Raw genomic sequence first — 19140 nt, forward strand, 5'->3', positions numbered from 1 at the left:
CTGCGCCCCGCCCGAATCCAGAGAGAAATGGGCTTTTACAGCAGGAAAATGGGCTTTTCCAGAGAGAAAATGGGTTTTTCCAGAGAGAAAATGGGCTTTTCCAAAAGGAAAATGGGCATTTCCAGAAGGAAAATGTGCTTTTCCAGAGGGAAAACGGGCTTTTCAAGCAGGAAAATGGGCTTTTCCCGGAGGAAAATGGGCTTTTCAAGCAGGAAAATGGGTTTTACATGAGGGAAAATGGGCTTTTCCCGAAAGGAAATGGGCTTTTCAAGCAGGAAAATGGGCTTTTCCAAAACAAAAATGGGATTTTTCCGGCGAGAAAACGGGCTTTTCCAGCGGGAAAATGGGGTTTTCCAGCAGGAAAATGGGCTTTTCCAAAAGGAAAATTGGATTTTCCAATAGGAAAATGGTTTTTTCCAGCAGGAAAATGGGGTTTTCCAGACGGAAAATGGGCTTTTCCGGCAGGAAAATGGGTTTTTCCAGCAGGAAAATTGGCTTTTCCAGAGGGAAAATGGGCTTTTCCAAAAGGAAAATTGGATTTTCCAATAGGAAAATGGTTTTTTCCAGCAGAAAAATGGGTTTTTCCAGACGGAAAATGGGCTTTTCCGGCAGGAAAATGGGTTTTTCCAGCAGGAAAAGGGGCTTTTCCAGCGGGGAAAATTGGCTTTTCCCGGAGGAAAATGGGGTTTTCCTGGAGGAAAATGGGCTTTTCCAGCAGGAAAATGGGCTTTTCCAGAGGGGAAAAAAAAAAAAAATTAGTGGGCTTTTCTAGAGGGCAAACGGGCTTTTTCAGAGGAAAATGGACATTTCCAAAAGGAAAATGGGCTTTTCCAGCAGGAAAATGGGCTTTTCCCACAGGAAAACTGGCTTTCCCAGCAGGAAAATGGGCATTTCCAAAAGGAAAATGGGCTTTTCCTTGCGTTTTTTCCCTCCAATCTGGGACACGGGGGAAACCAGGCAGTTCCGAAAAACGCGAGCAAAGCCTTCCCGGCTGATGTGACCTCAGGGATAATGTGTCACTTCACCGGAGCTAAGGTGATGTGAGCCTCAGCCCCGTTCTCCTGGTGATTTTCCCTCATTTTGGGCAGAATGTCCCAAATTCCTGCATCCTGCACAGAGCCCATCTGCTGTGCACAGGGCCTGTTACATCCCAAACTCACCACGAGCTTGTCTGGGATGTGTAATTTGGAAGACAATAGAAGAAATCTATTAAATCTATTTGATCACACCACAGCCTTGTGTTCCACTTGGCTCAGGAGCAGCTGCTGCTGGATTTCCTCAGGGCTTGCTCAGCCTTGCACTTGAGCAATGGGATTTCATCACTTTTTTCCCAGATCTGCGATCCCATTCTGCCACACCGGGCCATGATCAGACAGACACCCCAAAATCAGGGCTGGATCTTCTTTATTTCACACGTTTTTATAGAAAGAATCATCAGCACCTGGCTGGTGGTTAAAGAACCACTTAATACCTGTGGTGTACCCACATAAAAGCCATGGCAGGTGAAAATAAACCATCTTTGCTGGCTGTGAACATCACTACAAGCACAATTATTGCTGATTTTTCTTTGGGATGGCCACCAGCTACTGGTTCTCGTGCCCTTCCCCAAATCCTTGTGCACTGTGGCATGAGCAGATGTGAGGGTGAACTCTGGAGTTTTCCCAAGGAAAGCAGGAGGACAAAGCACAATGGCAGCATTCATCCCGCCTGCAGTGCCATCCTGCCCTCATTGTTCTGCAAAACAAAACAAATCCAAGAGGGACGAGGTCGCAAAATTACTTCAAGCGTCAAGAATCGCTCTGCCGGCAAAAAAAAAAAAAAAAAAAAAAGAGGGAAAATTGAAAACTAATAATTAAAAAGCAATGAGAAAACCACTCATTAAGAAAGGAGCTGCTTGAACTCTAGAAAAGCAAAATTCTAGCTCGTGCTTTCTGTGCTGTGATTTGCTCTCAGAGATGGAGAGAAACCAAAAGCCAGGGAGAAGAAGCTCTCCTGCAGGAACACCAGAGGTCGGAGTTTCTGCAGATATCCCTGTTCTGAACATGGTTTATAATTTATATTTATCTTCTCTCATCAGCAACTGCTTTTCTGAGCTGTACTTCTGCTCTGTAAACTCACAACGTTAGCACTTCTTTCATCAGGCAACAGTTACATCCCCTGGTGTAAAAGATGTTGAAATTCCCGGTCTTTCACCTCTTTTTAAGTGAAGAAACTGCCAACAAGCAATTTTTTGGTCGTGAAATATCATAACTGTTGACTGTGGTATCCCTTATCATTGCTGCTGTGTATAGAAAGAGCTTCATTAACACAGTAGTTAATAAATTAATTTAAAAATCCATTTCTCCAAGTAGACAGTGTCTCTAAAGCAAGGAGACTCAGCCCCTGGGTGGGGATGAGGGGGCAGGAGTGACCCTCGCTTCTTTTTTGGGGTGAAAATCACAGAATCACAGAGTGGTTTGGGTTGGAAGGGACTTCTGGACATCATCCAAGGAACACATCCAGGTGGGGTTGGAATGTCACCAGAGAGGGACGCTGCAGGTTCAGAGCTCTGCCACCCTCAACATAAAGAAATTCTTTCTTGTGTGGAGGGGAAATTTGTTGTGTTTTAGTTTATGGCCATACTCCTGTCACAGAAAATAATCCAGGATCATCCTCTGGCACCCCTTGGAGATATTTCTATGGATCGACGGGATCCCCTCTCTGCTCCAGAGAGAGGATCCCATGAATCCATAGAAATAAAATCAAATCTGTAACTCTACCGAAGGGCTGAATTCAAAGAGGCTTTTGGAGGCTCGTTTTCCACAGAGAACAATTCTATGAAGGCTGAAACACTTTCCATGGCGATCTGGGTGTTTATTGTGACTGAAGGTGCCACGGGTGCAGGTTTATTGTGCTTTAGGTGTTTATTTAGAGACTGATGGTCCCTCACAGATTTAGGTGTTTATTTCTTTAGAGACCGATGCTCCTTCACAGGTTTAGGTGTTTACTGAAACCGATGGTCCCTCACAGATTTAGATGTTTATTGAGACCGATGGTCCCTCACAGATTTAGGTGTTTATTTAGAGACCGATGGTCCCTCACAGGTTTAGGTGTTTATTGTGGCTCAGGATCCGACAAGAGCGGATTTATCACTATGTAGGTCCGTATTGTGGCAGAAAGTCCCACAGAGACGTGGGTTTAACACTATTTTGGTGTTTATTGTGACTGAGGATCCTATAAAGGCAGGTTTATCACGATATAACTGTTTATTGTGATTGAGGATCCTACAAAGGCAGGTTTATCACGATATAACTGTTTATTGTGACTGAGGACCCTACAAAGGCAGGTTTATCACGACATAACTGTTTATTGTAACTGAGGATCCTACAAAGGCAGGTTTATCACGATATAACTGTTTATTGAGACTGAGGATCCTACAAAGGCAGGTTTATCACGATATAACTGTTTATTGTGACTGAGGATCCTGCGCGCGCCTATTTATCACAATTTAGACGCTTATTGTGGATTAAAATCCGGCACATGTAGGTCTATCGCTATTTAAACCTTTATTATGACCAACAGCCCCCCAAGCAGGCGTTTAACCGCAGTTTAGATATTTATTTATTCACTGCGACCGCCGCTCCCGCCGCCACCGCGCGGCGCCTCAGGCGGGCGGAGGGGGCGTGGCCTCCCCTGGCCCCGCCCCCCGCGGCGTTCCGGAAGTGACGCACGCGCGGTGACCTTCAGAGGCGGCGTGCGTTTGTCGGGCCGGGTCGCGCCGCTCCGGGATTTCTCCGCTTCTCTCCGCGCTGTTCGGGGCTTCCTCTGCTCCCCTCCGCTCCCCGCCGCCATGCCCAGGGGCAGCCGCAGCCGCACGTCCCGCGTGCCGCCCCCCGCTAGGTGAGGGCCCCCCTCTCCTTCTCTCCTGTGCCCGCGCAGGCCGCAGTGGCCTGGCCGCCATTGTGCGGAGGGTGACGCGCCGCGGTGGTGGCAGCGCCCGGTTGGGCTGTGCTGGGCTGGATATGAGTTCACGGAGCGGGGTTGGGCGATTTGGGGCATGGAAGTGGGTCTGCTCGGCAGCAGGGCCTGGGCGCCAACACCATGGTAATCAACCGCTTTTGGGTTGAATTGTGTTTTTCCTCAAAACAGCTATGTGAGCTGGGGAGTAACCAGGCAGAAGGAAGCCTGTAATCCGGACCCTGTCTTGCATAAGATGCTTAGCAGAACACCAAGTTCAGTCCTTCAGCGTGTAACAGGGGCGTGTGTAATCCCAGCGTGATCCTGGGCCTCCTGTGCAGCGCACTCTGTGACACTGCCTGTCCCTTCCAGCTCGGGACATTCCGTGCCGCAGGAGGAGCGGTGAACTCCTGGCCCTGCGGCCACATGGCCTCTGCCCGGCATGGTTTGGGATGATGATGATGAAATGATGATGAAGTGATGTTTTTCTTTGTGTCCCCGCAGCCGGGCACCCCCGAGGAGAGCCGCGTCTCCATCACCGGCTCCTCAGGCCTCTGTCCCCGCTGCGGCTCCGCCTTCTGCCGTGGCGACCCCGGCCCCAAAGCAGCCGGGGCTGATGGCCCAGATGGCCACAACTGCTGCCGGGGTGGCCGTGGGCTCGGCTGTGGGACACACCATCGGCCACGCCATCACCGGAGGGTTCAGTGGAGGCGGCAGCTCCGAAGCTGCCAGGCCTGATATCACTTACCAGGTGAGGGGGAGCACAGCTGGACACTGACTGATGGCAGCTCGGCTCTATGTGGGCTGAGGGAGTTGCTGGAGCCTTAAACACCACATGAGTCACAGCTTAAATGCTTAAAGTTTTTATATAGACCGTATATATATTAAAAAAATATACAGTATGTAGCTACAGACTGAATCTCCAAGGTAACTCACCATGAGTCATCTTATAAAGAGTTCAGAGGGATGTGTGGCAAGGTGTTGGCGTTATATTCTACTGTATTCCTCTGATTCAGGCAGGACTTCCATGTTCCAGGTCTGATGTTGGGGAGACCTTTGCTCAGGTGCCATCCAGAATTACCTGAACGTATCAAAACCACTCAAGTGTTTGTAATTTTAAAAACTGCTCTGAATGTGGCATTCTTTTGCTGGAAAATTGTTTTGTGTGGGGGTGGTTTGGCTTTGTTGGAAGGGTCCTTACAGAGCCATTTGGTGTTTCAGGAGCCCCAGGCCGCTCAGGCTGCCCAGCAGCTGCAGGGTCCTTGCCAGTATGAAATTAAACAGTTCCTGGAGTGTGCCCAGAACCAGACTGACCTCAAGCTGTGTGAGGGCTTCAGTGAGGTGCTCAAGCAGTGCAGGGTTGCCAATGGTAAGTACACAGTGCTGGCAGGCAGCTGTTAAATTTGGGGATAATCTGTAAAAGTATCATGGAAATGATGTCCTGGGGGTTTGATCCAGCTGGGGACTGATGAAGATGCTCTGAAGTCAGGTAAAGCAGCTGCTGTTCTGTTTGGCTTCGTGCTTGGGTGCTGTGGGGTGGAGAGAGGGAGAATTCCTGATTTTTTGTGCTGGTGCATGGATTGAAGATTACTGGAAAAGTGGCAACAGCACATTTGGGGCATTAGCAGAGCTCTAAGGACTACAAAACCATCCTGTCCTGGGAGGAAGGAGGCAGCTGTGCAATGTCTGCAGCTCAGCATATCCCAGCAAATGCATGAGGGAAGGGGGAACACTGTGACAAATCTGGCCTGTGGCAGGGAAAACACCTTCCATTCAGGGATCCAGAATTTACTGAGATACCTCCTTACCCTTCCATTCAGGGATCCAAAACTCACTGAGATAACTCTTTCCCTTTCAGGTTTGGCTTAAGCTGGCACAAGGAGGCTGCTGAAGATCATCTTGCAAGAACTGACCTATGAATGAAAAACAAAAAGCTTCAGTAATAAAGTTTAAAGCTGTCTGGTATCTTGTTAGTTCATGTATTCACACTCTCATCCCTGTGGCTTGATTCCTGCCATAGCTGCCTCTGATGTGATCTAACTTCACAGCCACAATTTAATTTAGCACAAAATGGAAGAGTGAATAATAAAGCAGAATGAACTAATGTGGGTTTAACTGGTTTTGCTGATTGTTGTGTTGAATGTATGTAATGTCTATAAATAAACTCTCTCTAGAACTACCTTGGTTTAGTTGAGTTTGAGTGCTGGAGTAGAAGGGTGAGGAGGTGAGAATTGATTTTGGCAGGATGTTCTTTTCATGCTGTAATAGGGCTGAACCACGAGAGAGGATGAGCCTGTGGCCTTTCCTCCTGCCTGGCTCAGGCAAGTGACAAAGCCACTGCTGCTACATGAAAATAGTAATTATTTTTAAAGTATTTACTGATGCAAAGTGCAAACCCTGCTTTTCCCATTGGAGGGAGCAGCCACTGAAATCCTTGGGGCTGCTAAAGTAAACACCCTCCTGGATGCCAATGGAAAAGCCTGGCTAAGCTGTGCTCCCACCAGGAACTGTGGTGGGGAATAACCGTGCTCTGAGAAGTGCAGTTCCTGTTAAAAATAATTTTCCTAGCACGACCTGTTTTCCCTGAAGTGCTGTTATGCTGTTGGCTGTTCCTAAAGCACTTCACCTCTCACCTGCAGTTCCTGGAAGTGAAAAGTAAATCGGTGTTCAGGAGAAGCGAGGATACGCCTCCCGCAGCGGAGATGAGGACGGAACTGTGTCCTGATGACAGGAGCAGCTTTGCCTCTGCTGATGCAGCTCTCATCTCATTTCTGGGGTAAAAAAAAACTGAAATAAAACCAGTGGGTGGTTTGGACCACTCTGACACGAAGAAACGGCCTTAGGCTGATACAGGGGAGAAAAAAAAAAAAAAAGAAACCAGTGGGTGGTCAGGCATTGGAATAATTTCGCAGAAAAGCTGCGGAGTCACTATCCCTGGAGGTGCCCGGACCCGGCGCTGGGTGAGGACGGGGGCGGCAGCGCTGGGACCGGCCGCTCCGAGAGCTCCCTCCCACCTTTCCCGCTTGCCCGGCCCTCCCGGCCGAGCCTCGCCGTGCCGGGGACAGCCCCAGAGCCACGCGGGCGGCGGAAGGGTTAAACCGGGGAAGTGCCGCAGCTCCGGGGCGGCCCCGGCCCCCCCTTTGCCGGTGGCCCGGCCATGCCCGCTCCGCTGCCAACTCTCTCCGCGGGCCCGGGCGGCGGCGGCCGGCCCTGAGCGCTCGGCTCCCGGCGGCTCCCCGCGGCTCCCGGCGGCTCCCGGTGGCTCCCCGCGGCTCCCGGCGGCTCCCGGAGGCTCCCGGTGGCTCCCCGTGGCTCCCGGCGGTTCCCCGCGGCTCCCGGCGGCAGGCCCGGGCCCAGCCCGGCGCTGCCCTCAGCGAGGTGAGGAGCCGGCGGCGCTGAGGGAGGGTTGTGAGGGGGGGTCTTGCCCGGGAAAACTCCCGTGCTCAGCGGTCTTTGTCTCCGGCTCAGCGGCTGTGGGAGAGGGGCCGTATTCCCCCGCTGGTCTAAAAGCCTAAAAGCTTGCTTTTTTTCTTGAGCTGTGCGGGTTTATCCCGATGGATATTTAAATGTCTTTGTCCTCCTCAGAGATCCCCCCCACACGTCTGGCAGCTGCGCCTCACCCTCAGTATTCCTCCCGGCAGAAAATCCCCTCTCGACCCCCCTTACACTCTGCCGATGAACCCAGAGTGTCCCGTTAGAGCCCTGCACCTGCTGCTTTTATAATTCCAGGGTGTTCTAAACAAACTCCCGGTTCTTCCCTCCCAGGAGAAGGCAGCACGCAGATTACAGGCTTCTCCTGGCAGCGCTCCCCAGCCTCCAGCTCTTCCCCACAACACCAACCCCCAGCATCTGGATTTTCAAAAATAATCAGATTTTGGTTACCACCCCCTCGCCCTCCCCACCTCAAAGATATTTTATTTTCCGTACTTCCTGGTTCTGCCTCTCCTTTGTAATTTCAGTTTGGTTTGGCATTTCTCTCAGTATTTCCAACAACTCAAATGTTGTAAGTTAAGCTCATGGCTGTTTAGAAATGCCCCAGCCTGTGTTAGACATCTCCAGCAGCAGCAGCCAGACACCCAAAACAGCACTTTGGTCCTTAAAATCAAGTCAGGCCTGATAACACATTGCTAATGAGATTTAAATGTACTTAGAGCTGCCAGTACCCTGGCAGAGTTATTGAGAGGAGGGCAAAGGGAAGCTCACAGAACTGGGGATCTCCTGCCCACCTCTGTCCCCTCCCGAGCAACAAACTGTCATCCCAAAGGGACAATTTTGCTGCCCAGAATTGTAAGAACTGCTTTCCATCCTGTCTGCTTGGACTCCGTGAAGGGGCACACAAACAAACTGTATAAAACCCCCAAAGCCTGAAATAGAAATGGGACAGGAGCCTTTCAGGAGTAGTGGAGGCTGCTGGCAGCCACACCAGAGTGGCTGAGGGAGCTCTTTGAGCTGCTGTCCTCACACTGGCTCAGCTCCCACTGTCCCCAGTCCCCCTGTCCCCACCTGCACCCTGACCTACCCAGCCCTTCTTGCTGCTTCACTGACCCTCACCACCTCTTTTTCCTCCTCAGTGCATTTCTATTCCATCTAAACACTATTTCCCCTCCTTCTCAGCCAAAGACAATTTTGTCATCCTAAAAATAATAAGGAAAAGAACAGGGGCCGATTCCAGCTTCCAGATTCCACTTGGGGTGGTGTTGGTGTGGGGTGGTGTTTCTGGAGGCTGCTGCTGTGAGCTGGGCACAGGGAAGGGATGAGATTTTGGGGTGCTGCAGCATTTCCCAAAGCCTTGGCCCCAGCCAGGCTGGTTCTGCCCCTGGGGACAGCCAGGCTATGAGGGAATCCAGTGGGGTTTCTCCTGTTTCCAGTGGGATCTCTGCAGCATCCCAAGGGCAGAGCTTGGCTTTTCCAAGCAGCAAAATACCCCTTTTGGTTGGTCCAGGATCTTCCTTCTCTTCTTTCCTCCTCAATGTTTTTTCTTCCACAAAGGATTGATGATCCCAGCTCTGGGGGCAGTGAGTGCCTATCCTGGCTCTTTTTTCCTTGCAGCTTTCTGCCCTTAGACAAGCCCAGAGTGCTGCCTGACAGGAGCCAGAGATGACCAAGGAAGAAGATCTACCAGACTGGAACTCATCCAAGGAGTTTTATGAAAAATATGAGCCGAAGGAGGTTTTGGGCAGGTAAAGCTTTATTTTTGGCAAGCAGCTTGTTTTGGTTTCACGTCCTCCAGTGCCAGATAGGAACAGTGTTCCCTGGGAATCTGATACAAACAGGGCCCACAGCAGCATGGGGCTAAAAATAGCATAGAACAGCACTTTCCATCAGCTCAAAACCTTCTGTCCCACCGAGACAGGGCGACAGAGCGAGACCCGCTGGTGCATGAAAATCCCAGCCAGCCCAGGTGCCGGTGGCTGGGCAGGCAGGGATGGAACCAACCCCCCTTTTGTCCCTGTTGTCCCTGGCAGGGGGGTGAGCAGCGTGGTCCGGCGCTGCATCCATAAAACCACCAGGCAGGAATATGCCGTGAAGATCATCGACATCACGGCGGGGAACATCTCCCCCAAGGAGGTGCAGGAGCTGCGGGAAGCCACCACCAAGGAGATCGACATCCTCCGCAAGGTCTCGGGCCACCCCAACGTCAGTAAGTCAGGCCTTGAGCATCCACTCAGGGGCAATTTCTGCCCTGTTTGTTCCTCAGGGTGTCCCCAGGAAGGGTTTTTGGGGTGAAGTCCCTGGGTGATGCCAAGCACCTGCTCAGAGCATTGTTTGTTCTCCCTCCGCACACACACCCCAGCAGTGCCCCCCTGTTGTCTCCCAAGCACAACACTTGTGAAGTCAGCTCCTCATTAACTCAATTAGCAGTTTAATCAGATTTTTAGTCCATTGATGGATAGGAGCACTGTGCTCACAGCCCCTGTGCTTTATTACAGTCCAGCTGAAGGACAGCTATGAATCCAGCACCTTCTTCTTCTTGGTGTTTGACCTGTAAGTACCAGCTGTCTCAGCACCCTGGGCCCACTCCCTCTCTGCAGATTGTTCCTGACTTTTTATAGCCCAAAAATGGCAAAGTGGAGGGACAAGCAACCCTTAAGGTAGAATCAAGCCCCAATTACTGCAAGCTCATTGCAGTTCTGCTGCCAGCACTGTTTTCCCTCTGTCAGCGGCTCAGCACTGCTCGGGTTTCCCTGTAACCTTTGGTGGGAGCTGTCATGCATCCCTGAGGGTTATTTATATGCTCAGTGGGACCAGGGTGTCTGCAAAGCCACAATTCCCAATGCCAGGAGAGTGCAATGGATGTCAGAGGAGTGGGATGGCACTGGGAGAGCCTCATCCCTGCCCCATCTTTGATGGTTAGACTTGGTGATCTTAAAGATCTTTTCCAACCTTAACAATTGTGTTTCTACCCAAAACCTGCCCTCTCCAGACACAGCTTCTCCTCCTCCTGCCTGATATTTTACTGAAATATATAAAGGCATTTTTACCCTTTTTCATGAAAGTTATTTTGGGCTGTTAAGAGGCACAGACCCCTGATTAATCCTCCCCAGGGACTCAGGGCTGGTTTGCTGTTGCAGCTCAGCTTCTGCCTGACTCTGTTTCCCCTCCCTCATGCAGGATGAAGAGAGGGGAGCTCTTTGACTACCTCACTGAGAAAGTCACCTTGAGCGAGAAAGAAACCAGGTAAGGCCAGGTGCAGAGGGGTGAAAATCACCTTGCAAGAGCAGAGGGTGTGTTTGAGGGGAGAACAGAGCACCCTGGGCTGTGTCCCTGTGCACTGTCCCTGTCCCTTTCCCTGGGATCATGGTGCCAGTGGGTATTTGGGACAGGGAATGAGCTGTCCCCATCCCCAGGAAGATCATGCGAGCGCTGCTGGAGGTGATCCAGTACCTGCACTCCATCAACATCGTCCACCGGGACCTGAAGCCGGAGAACATCCTGCTGGATGATGACATGAACATCAAGCTGACAGATTTTGGCTTCTCCTGCCAGCTGAACGAGAATGAGAAGCTCAAAGGTAGGGGGCTGGTGAGGTGGGGGGATGCTGGGCTGGTGAGTTCTTCCAGCCCCACTCTCTCCTTGTCACCTGTCTCACCTGGGGGGGGCAAATTGGTGCTGTTTGGCTGCTTTTGCTGTCCTCACACACAAGTTCTGCCTGCACACAGCTTCCACACCTCTCTCTTTGCCATGAAAAAGTTGCTGCTCTTTAGGAGAACCATCCTAATCCATTCCACTTCTTTTTTCCTCCAGTTGATCCCCATTACTTCATCCACTTACTGCCCCAACTTGCTTCCCCCAACTCCTACATGCAAAGAGCCACATATCCAGCAACAGGCATCCCCTCTCACAAGCATCCATAGAAATTTTTTTCCTCACTTTTTAGCCACAATAATTCACCAAAAAAGTCACCAGTGAGATACACACAGGTTGTAATTCCTCCCTGTGAGCACCATTCCTACAAAGATCCCACCATGGGCTGCCTGGAGATGGGTGGGAATGGCACCTGGGTTGATGCTCTGCTCTGTGTCCCTGTCCCCGCAGAGATCTGTGGCACTCCTGGCTACCTGGCCCCCGAGATCCTGCAGTGCTCCATGGATGATGAGCACCAAGGCTACGGGAAGGAGGTGGATATGTGAGTGAGAAGCTGTTCCATAAACACACACAGGGTTTGAGGCATGGCCAGAACTATGCCCATGGGGATCTCTTTGAGTGTGTGGAAAGAATGAAATGATGCACCAAAAGCCAATATTGGTGGCTGTGAGGGGATGTCTGGGTCACCAGGGGGTTCTAGCAGAGAGGAGGGGGTGAAGCAGCCTGGGGATGTAGCCGCCTCCGCACTTTGCCCCATTGTGGGAGGGAAAGCAACACTTGCTGTTCATGGAAGTCAGCTTAGGCTGAGCTCCAAGACATGGGGGTTTTAAACACACCTTGTGCAGCCCCTGAGAGAGCAGCCAGCTCAGGGCAGCCCACCAGAGCTCTGCAGGGACTTTGCCACCACCTCTGGTGGCTCCAGCAGTGAGCTCAGCCCCCCTCTCCAGGCACAGGCAGGGCAGTTCCCTGCTGGTTTTCCAGGCGTGGCCACCCACCCCTGGGTGCAGAGTCAGCTGGGTGCCCCGGGGGTGGCACGGGGCTGCTGCAGGTTCCATGTGGGCTGCCCGCAGGTGGAGCACCGGGGTGATCATGTACACCCTGCTGGCTGGCTCGCCGCCCTTCTGGCACCGCAAGCAGATGCTGATGCTGCGCATGATCATGAACGGCGATTATCAATTCGGCTCCCCGGAGTGGGACGACCGCTCTGACACCGTCAAGGACCTGGTGGGTGCTTGTGCTGGGAAAAGCTGGAGTGGAGGGGGTGCTGCAGAGCCCTGGGGTACCCCAAACTGAGCGGGTGCCCCTGCAGATCTCGCGGTTCCTGGTGGTGGACCCGCAGCAGCGGTACACGGCGGGCGAGGCGCTGGCACACCCCTTCTTCCAGCAGTACGACGTGGAGGAGGTCCGGCACTTCAGCCCCTTCCGCAAGTTCAAGGTGGGGATGAGGCTGGGAGCTGCAGGAGCCAGCAGTGGGATGGGTTTGGGAGAAACTGGGGCATTGGGCAAGGCTGATGGGGCTGGGTTTTGGGAGGATGTGGCAGCCTGGGTGTAGAGCAGGCACTCGCTGACAGGAGGGAGTGAAGGGAGAAACTGCCTCTGGCCTCAGAAAATAACCATTGAAAGAGCTGGAGAGTTCAGCCCGGAGAAGAGAAGGCTCCAGGGAGACCTTAGAGCCCCTTCCATTGCCTAAAGAGGTTCCAAGAGAGCTGGAGAGGGACTTTGGACAAGGGATAGAGTGACAGGACAAGGGGGAATGGCTTCTCACTGCCAGAGGGCAGGGTCAGATAGGATAGTGGGAAGAAATTCTTGGCTGTGAGGGTAGTGAGGCCCTGGCAGAGGTTTCCCAGAGAAGCTGTGGCTGCCCCATCCCTGGAAGTCTCCAAGGCCAGGTCGAACAGGGCTTGGAGCAACCTGGGATAGGTGAAGACATCCCTGCTCATGGCAGGGAGTAAAATGAGCTTTAATTTCCCTTTTAACTCAAACCATGCTGTGATTCTGTGATTCCCTAGCATGAACCCCTGCCCTTTGCCAGCCCACCAGGAACTAAACTGTGCCAGGCACTGAGCTCCCTCCTGACTCCCCCACATGAGGTGATGCACTGGGACCACTCCATGGTGGGAACTCCATTGAATCCCAGGCTGTTGGGAGGATTCCCCTGAATCCCAGGCTGTTGTAGAAGAATTCCCCTGACTGCCAGGCTGTTGTGGGGATTCCCCTGAATGCCAGGCTGTTGTGGGAGGATTCCCCTGAATCCCAGGCTGTTGTGGGGTTTCCCCTGAATCCCAGGCTGTTGTGGGAGGATTCCCCTGAATCCCAGGCTGTTGTGGGGTTTCCCCTGACTGCCAGGCTGTTGTGGGAGGATTCCCCTGAATGCCAGGCTGTTGTGGGGATTCCCCTGAATCCCAGGCTGTTGTGGAAGAATTCCCCTGAATCCCAGGCTGCTGTGGGGTTTCCCCTGACTGCCAGGCTGTTCCCTGTGCCCAGGTGATCTGCCTGACCGTGCTGGCCTCGGTGAGGATTTACTACCAGTACCGGCTGGTGAAGTCGGTGACCAGGGAGCTGGTGGTCAGGGACCCCTACGCCCTCAAGCCCGTCCGCAAGCTCATCGACGCCTGCGCCTTCCGCACCTACCGCCACTGGGTGAAGAAGGGGGAGGCCCAGAACAGAGCTGCCCTCTTTGAGAACACCTGCAAGGCCATCCTGCTCACCCTGGCAACTGAGGAGGGGCTGTTCTGATCGCTGCCCCAGCCCCTGGTTTGGCTCACAGCGAGGCGAGTAAAACCTTGGAAAACAAAACAGCGATTTCTGGGGTTTTTAAATTTTCTTTTACTTGGCTCAGGACTGGTGCAAATACAAACCCAGCAAATAATTTGCTCCTGGGGTGTGTCTCATTGGAGGAATGGGTTTGGAGAAGCACCCTTTTAACAGAGCCAAAGCCAGCTGCAGCTCCCCATGGGGAAGGTTCAGCCCTCAGGCACCTGCAGTGCCAGTTTTGGGACATTTAGAGGTGGATGAGGATCCCTGAGCAGTGCTCTGTGTTCTTGCCCACCTTTGTGGTGAAGGCTCCTGGTCAGGTTTGGTGCAGATTGTGCACAGAGAGTTTGTGCTTGTTGTATCTCCTGGGAGATACAACTGGGGCACTGGTTTGTCACACACATCATTTTGTCACTGCTCAAATGTCAATGAAGGTGCCTTGTTTTGCTTCTGGGGAGGCTCAGCACTGCTCCAAAGCTGGGACTTCCCAAGGGAATGGGGACTGATCCTGACTCCCCCTTCCACCCCCATCACTTCCCCCCTGGCAGCCCCACGCTGATGGTCACAGGGGGCTGTGGGTGTCCCCTTGCTGGGGCTGGAGGTCAGAGCAGCTCTGGCCCAGTCCCACACATGCATCCCTCTGCTTTCCATGGACAACAAGAGGAGAGCTGGAGTATCTCCCACACCAAAAGAACACTAAAGACAAACCCTCCTTCCTGCCATGCCAAGCACTGCTCCCACCCAGCCAACCCAACTGAAAAGGTTGAAATTATTTTTAATTTTAGAAACAATTGGGGTTTAATGGAAGTGACAGCTGGGGGTTACTGTTCATCTCCACAGGAGAAAAAGCCTCAGGTGTTCCCAGTGAGCCCTCAGAGCTCGGCTTTGCTCTGGCTTTTCCAGGCTGGCACGGGCGGGACGTCGGCGGCGCAGCGGAAGCTGAGGTTGTCAGAGGCAGAGTCTGGTGTGTTCCCCATCCTCACAGGGAAAAAGAGACCCAAAATTAGGGATCCTTCCTAGTTAACACATGTTACAACACTCACAACCCTAATGTGACCTGCTAGAACAGCCTAGAACATCTTCCAATTCCCCTGAATAACTTAGAGAGAAGCATTTCATTATTAATACCTACTGGAAAACACATGATTTGAGAAGCATTTAGGAATGGATTTATAGCAGGGGTGGTTTTAGCCGTATTTGTAGCGTGCCCTGCCAAATGCTTCTTAAAAAAAAATAGTGTAGGAATGAACAAACATATTTTAAAATAAAACCAACCCAGAGAAAATCCATGTGCAGCAGCACCTGGGCTTTGGCCAGACCTACCTGGTGGTGACACAAGCTCTGTGGTTTGCAGAGCCATCTGCAGTGTCAATCCACGAGGCTCCTCTCAGCACCTGCATCTTCTGAGCCCTGGGTGCCCTTCCTGGAGCTGGGAATTCTGATGCTGTCCATTCCCAGGTGTTTCCCAGCAGGTCATAGAACCCTGAGATGGTTTTGTGTCAGAATTAGGAGAGCAGGTGTGCAAGAAATGTAAATTTGGTGTATAGGAGGGGGAACAACATTCAAAGGATCGTTCAAGAGCGTGGTTTAATGGTGAGGCTGAAGAAATTCCCCACTGTATTTCAAACTTCAATGTCTCATCATTTCCCATGTGCACAAGGACATGGCAGCCAGAAAATGTCCTTGGAATTTTTTTTACATCCCACTGAGTTGCAGAACAACACAGTTTTAATTAAAAGGAGGTGGTTTGGTGCCTGAAGTGCAGCAGGTTCACCTCAGCCAACTCCAGTACCAACCATCAATGCTTTGCCTGGGCTCACTTACTCTACTCCAGACCCCACACATCTGAAAGTCTGCCCAGCTCCAGGATTTGATAATTAACGTTAATTTAAGGAGCAGATGCCATCCCCAAAGCAGGGTGAGGGTGCTCTGTACCGTAGCTGTTCTGGGCAGGGAAGGCTGTCACCGGGGAGACGCCGTGGTAGCCGTCCTCAGCCGTGTCCCCCCGAGGGAAGTCACCCTGGGGGAACGGAGATAACTCCCAGCAAAGAACCACCCCAGAAACAGCCCCAGATCCTGCTCCTCACAGGGCTGTGCCACACTCAAGTAGGTAAATAACTCTTTGGTGGAAATTTATGCTGGTCAAGAGAGATCAACCCCCTGAAGTTGTTCCAAGTTCCCTTCCCAGGGAAGATGGGCTGAGCCTGCTCCCTCTGAGGGTATTTTTACACCCCCCCAGAAGCTCAGTTTCAGTACCCCCAGTGTTTCCCAGGACACCCTCACTCAGTGGCTCAATGAAACCCCACCCTGAGGACAGCCCAGCATGGATGGGATAATTTTTAGGATCTTACCTGCCACAGGTTTGTACGGTTTGGCTGGAATTTGTTTCCCCAGGGATACATCCTTTCTGCCAGGGAGGAAAAGGCACTTGTTAGCCCTAGATCACTCCAGCCAGGCTTTTAGGATTGTCCTTTTCTGCTCAGCTTGAGCTACTGAGGTTTTATTAATTTATTTTATTATTCATTAATATTATCACACTCTCAGGCCACAAGAGGTGGTTCAAACCCCCCCTCAGATCAATATCTGAAAACATGCCTGGAGGGAGGTCTGGATCTGGTGGAACTAACACCACTCCATGCCTGGTTTGGGAAAAGCTCAGAGTTTGTGCTACTTACGCTCCAGTCCTCCCCTGGCAGCAAATTCCCACTCCTCCTCCGACGGGAGCCGCTTCCCTTTCCAGGCACAGAACGCCTGAGCATCGTTCCAGCTCACGTGCAGCACTGGGTAATCCAGCCTGTCCTTTATGCTGGAGCCAGGGCCTGAGGGCTGTGAGGGGTTTAAGCAGATTTGAATTCATTTTACACAGTTTTCATTACAAAGGGAATAAGGAATGGAAGAGATGAAAGAATGGAAAATGTTTTTTCACCTATTTTTGGTCAGGTTCAGCACACACAACACATGAGCTCCCAGTATGGAGAGGAGTCATCACCAGGATTTTACCACACCAAATTTTATCACACCAAATTTTATCACACCAGGATTTTACCACACCAAGATTTTATCACACCAGGATTTTATCACACCAGGATTTTACTCACCTGCCTCCAAAAAGCCTTCTCGATGGGCAGCCACCACGGGGCTGACTGGGGAAAGAAATGACACCAAGATTAAAAGTGAACTGGTGACACCTGGACTGGTGACACAGTCCCACAGCAGGGTGTGTTACTGTGGGAAATGCTGCAGTTTGAGCTGGGTTATCACAGATATTTGGATGCTGCTTTCTCACAGAGCAGAGGCATTTGCTTTTAAAAGTGAAAACAGATCAAGAGGCTCATGCTGTTCAGTTTTTCTACATTAAATTTGGATTATTGAAGTACTTCGAAACAAATTTTACTTCCTCCCAGCTCCTGGAGTCCAGACTGACAGCTGAGAGAGCATGAAAACAGAGGAGCACACAATCAACCCCAGCTCAATCCTGCTGAGGTTCAAAAGCAAAACAAGCCCAGACTAAAGAAAAACCTCTGAGAACAGCAGGCTCTGCAAAAAGGCAGCTGCTCCTCGGTGGAAAAGCAACACCAAACTCATCATAGGATTCACATTTACCTCCAGTTTTTGGGTGACTTTTTTTTTCAGCTCTTCAGATATGAAATCCTCAAAGACAAAGCTCCAGCCAAATGCTTCTGCTTCTGTTTTGTATTTCTTTTCTCTAACGAACTCCCTGGCATAAACACAACATGCTCTGGGTAAGAATTCTTCAAGCTCTGCCTCACAAATCTGCTTGTGCAATGAGTTCAGAGCAAGAAAAAAGGTACAAAACTTACAGACCCCCCCAGCTGCAGATGATTTGATTTAGATTTAACAGATAAAACAGTCCAGTGTGCATCTTTGCACAGATTTTATAGTTGTAATGTCACCTGTGCAGGTAAACTCAGCCTGCACTCAGGTTTCCATAACTGCAGAGAGAAAAAGTCCCTTAAAGTCAATAAAACCTGTGGCTGCTGTTAGTGGAAGAGGAGAAGAGAGGAAGAACACTGGAAGAAGAGAGTGAAAGAATAGGGAGAGGAGAGGGAAAGGAGGAGAAGAAGAAAAAGAGAGAAAGAAGAGAGGAGGAGAAGAAAGAGAAAAAAAGATGAAAAAGAGAAGGAAAAAACGAGGAAAGAGAGGGGGAAATGACAAAAAAGGAAATAAAAGTATGTTTGCAAGCCACGCTGCCACGATGGTACAGCTTGCACCTGTGAGAGCGACTTCCTATTGACAGCCACATTTTTTTCCAGTGAGCATCCAAGCATTGGCTTTCAGAGCCCAGGAACAAGGTGCAGAACAGCTGGAGCACGGCGGGCTCACCTGAAGTCCCGGTTTGTCACCGGGTGTTTGTCGAGAGCAAATGGCTTCACTGTCACCTCCCTGGCGGGTCCCTCCTCGCCGGTCCTCTGCAGGGAGCCGGATCCCATCTGGAAGGTGCCTCCGGGCAGCTGCACCATGCCGCCATCCTCTCCGAGCGCTGAAAAGGGAGAAATTCAGCACAAGTTTCATTTTTAACCATGAGCGAGACGCAGCCATTGATGTCCCTGCGTGTGCTGAAGGGGTGACAGCGCGGGGTGCGCGTACAGCTCAAAGCATTTGAAGTCCCATTTTGGGGAAGGGAGCGATCCCCGGCTGGGGGATCAGCAGGAGGCTCCGGGAGGGGGATGCCAGGGGGAATTTGGGGGCTCTCACCGCTCTGAGCCCCCAGCACCCCGCAGCACCCCGCAGGAGGCTCCGGGAGGGGGATGCCAGGGGAATTTGGGGCTCTCACCGCGCTGAGCCCCCAGCACCCCGCAGCACAGCAGCAGCAGCCGCGCCGCCGCTCCCATCCCGGGGGAACCGCCCCGGAGGTGCCGCGGCTCGGGAAGCGCTTCCGGAGCAGCGGTTCTGCAGGAAAGGGGATTTCTGTCACTGCCCGGCCGCACACGGGACTAAAACTGCCAGGCACCGCGGCAAGGGAGGCTTTTTGGGTGTTCGAGGGGTTTTCTTTGTTTCGTGTGTGACAGAGAAAGGAGATTGCTCTTCACACAAAGGGCCGCTGGGTTCAGGGAAAATCATCCCGGATTCTGCCCAGACCTGCTCTGGCACTCCTTATCCATGAATGCTTTAATGTAGAGGCATCACTATTAAAAATCCATCCCTTAAAACAGGTTTTTCATCCCCCCCCCCACAGGCCACTCTGCAGTCAGTGAACTCAAGTTTTATTCATGAGCAAGTACAAAACTATTAAGCTACTGCCTTAATTCAGCTTTTTTTTTGCTAATTTACTGAACAAATGCCAGGCCTAATCCTAACCTGTTCCCACAGCAGTAGTAGTAGCAATTTCACAGAAGTCTTGAG

General features: G+C 51.6%; 3 protein-coding genes and 1 long non-coding RNA gene across 6 annotated transcripts; 2 read left to right on the forward strand and 2 right to left on the reverse strand.

Moving 5' to 3' along the window:
* Nucleotides 1-3674: 3674 nt before the first annotated feature.
* Nucleotides 3675-6109, forward strand: CHCHD2 (coiled-coil-helix-coiled-coil-helix domain containing 2). The gene is given in 4 exon segments (NM_001245752.1): nt 3675-3879; nt 4441-4687; nt 5158-5305; nt 5795-6109. Coding segments are annotated over 4 exon segments (456 nt in total). The 5' UTR covers nt 3675-3829; the 3' UTR covers nt 5806-6109.
* Nucleotides 4513-5851, reverse strand: LOC115497824 (uncharacterized). Its single transcript, XR_003963401.4, has 2 exons — nt 5745-5851; nt 4513-5465 (listed from the first exon to the last, which is right to left on the reverse strand). It is a non-coding gene; the product is annotated as an uncharacterized lncRNA (long non-coding RNA).
* Nucleotides 6110-7190: 1081 nt separating the features above from the next.
* Nucleotides 7191-13818, forward strand: PHKG1 (phosphorylase kinase catalytic subunit gamma 1). Its single transcript, XM_030288299.4, has 10 exons — nt 7191-7314; nt 9000-9116; nt 9402-9577; nt 9867-9921; nt 10549-10614; nt 10785-10948; nt 11473-11563; nt 12093-12246; nt 12332-12457; nt 13507-13818. The coding sequence occupies exons 2-10, from the start codon at nt 9034-9036 to the stop codon at nt 13756-13758; spliced, it is 1167 nt and encodes a 388-aa protein (XP_030144159.1). The 5' UTR covers nt 7191-7314; nt 9000-9033; the 3' UTR covers nt 13759-13818.
* A 727-nt stretch (nt 13819-14545) lies between these two features.
* Nucleotides 14546-18727, reverse strand: SUMF2 (sulfatase modifying factor 2). 3 transcript variants are annotated; one of them, XM_030288300.4, is made up of 9 exons: nt 18572-18727; nt 18121-18277; nt 17380-17494; nt 16875-16919; nt 16452-16602; nt 16128-16183; nt 15712-15796; nt 15100-15259; nt 14546-14754 (listed from the first exon to the last, which is right to left on the reverse strand). In XM_030288300.4, the coding sequence occupies exons 1-9, from the start codon at nt 18627-18629 to the stop codon at nt 14649-14651; spliced, it is 933 nt and encodes a 310-aa protein (XP_030144160.4). In that variant the 5' UTR covers nt 18630-18727; the 3' UTR covers nt 14546-14648. The 3 variants fall into 3 exon arrangements, with proteins under 3 accessions (XP_030144160.4, XP_072772974.1, XP_072772973.1); XM_072916873.1 differs by having other exon boundaries at nt 18493-18582; XM_072916872.1 differs by lacking the exon at nt 17380-17494 and having other exon boundaries at nt 18493-18644.
* Between the last annotated feature and the right edge of the window lie 413 nt (nt 18728-19140).

Source organism: Taeniopygia guttata, chromosome 19 (genome assembly GCF_048771995.1).
Source record: "Taeniopygia guttata chromosome 19, bTaeGut7.mat, whole genome shotgun sequence".
Taxonomy (NCBI): domain Eukaryota; kingdom Metazoa; phylum Chordata; class Aves; order Passeriformes; family Estrildidae; genus Taeniopygia; species Taeniopygia guttata.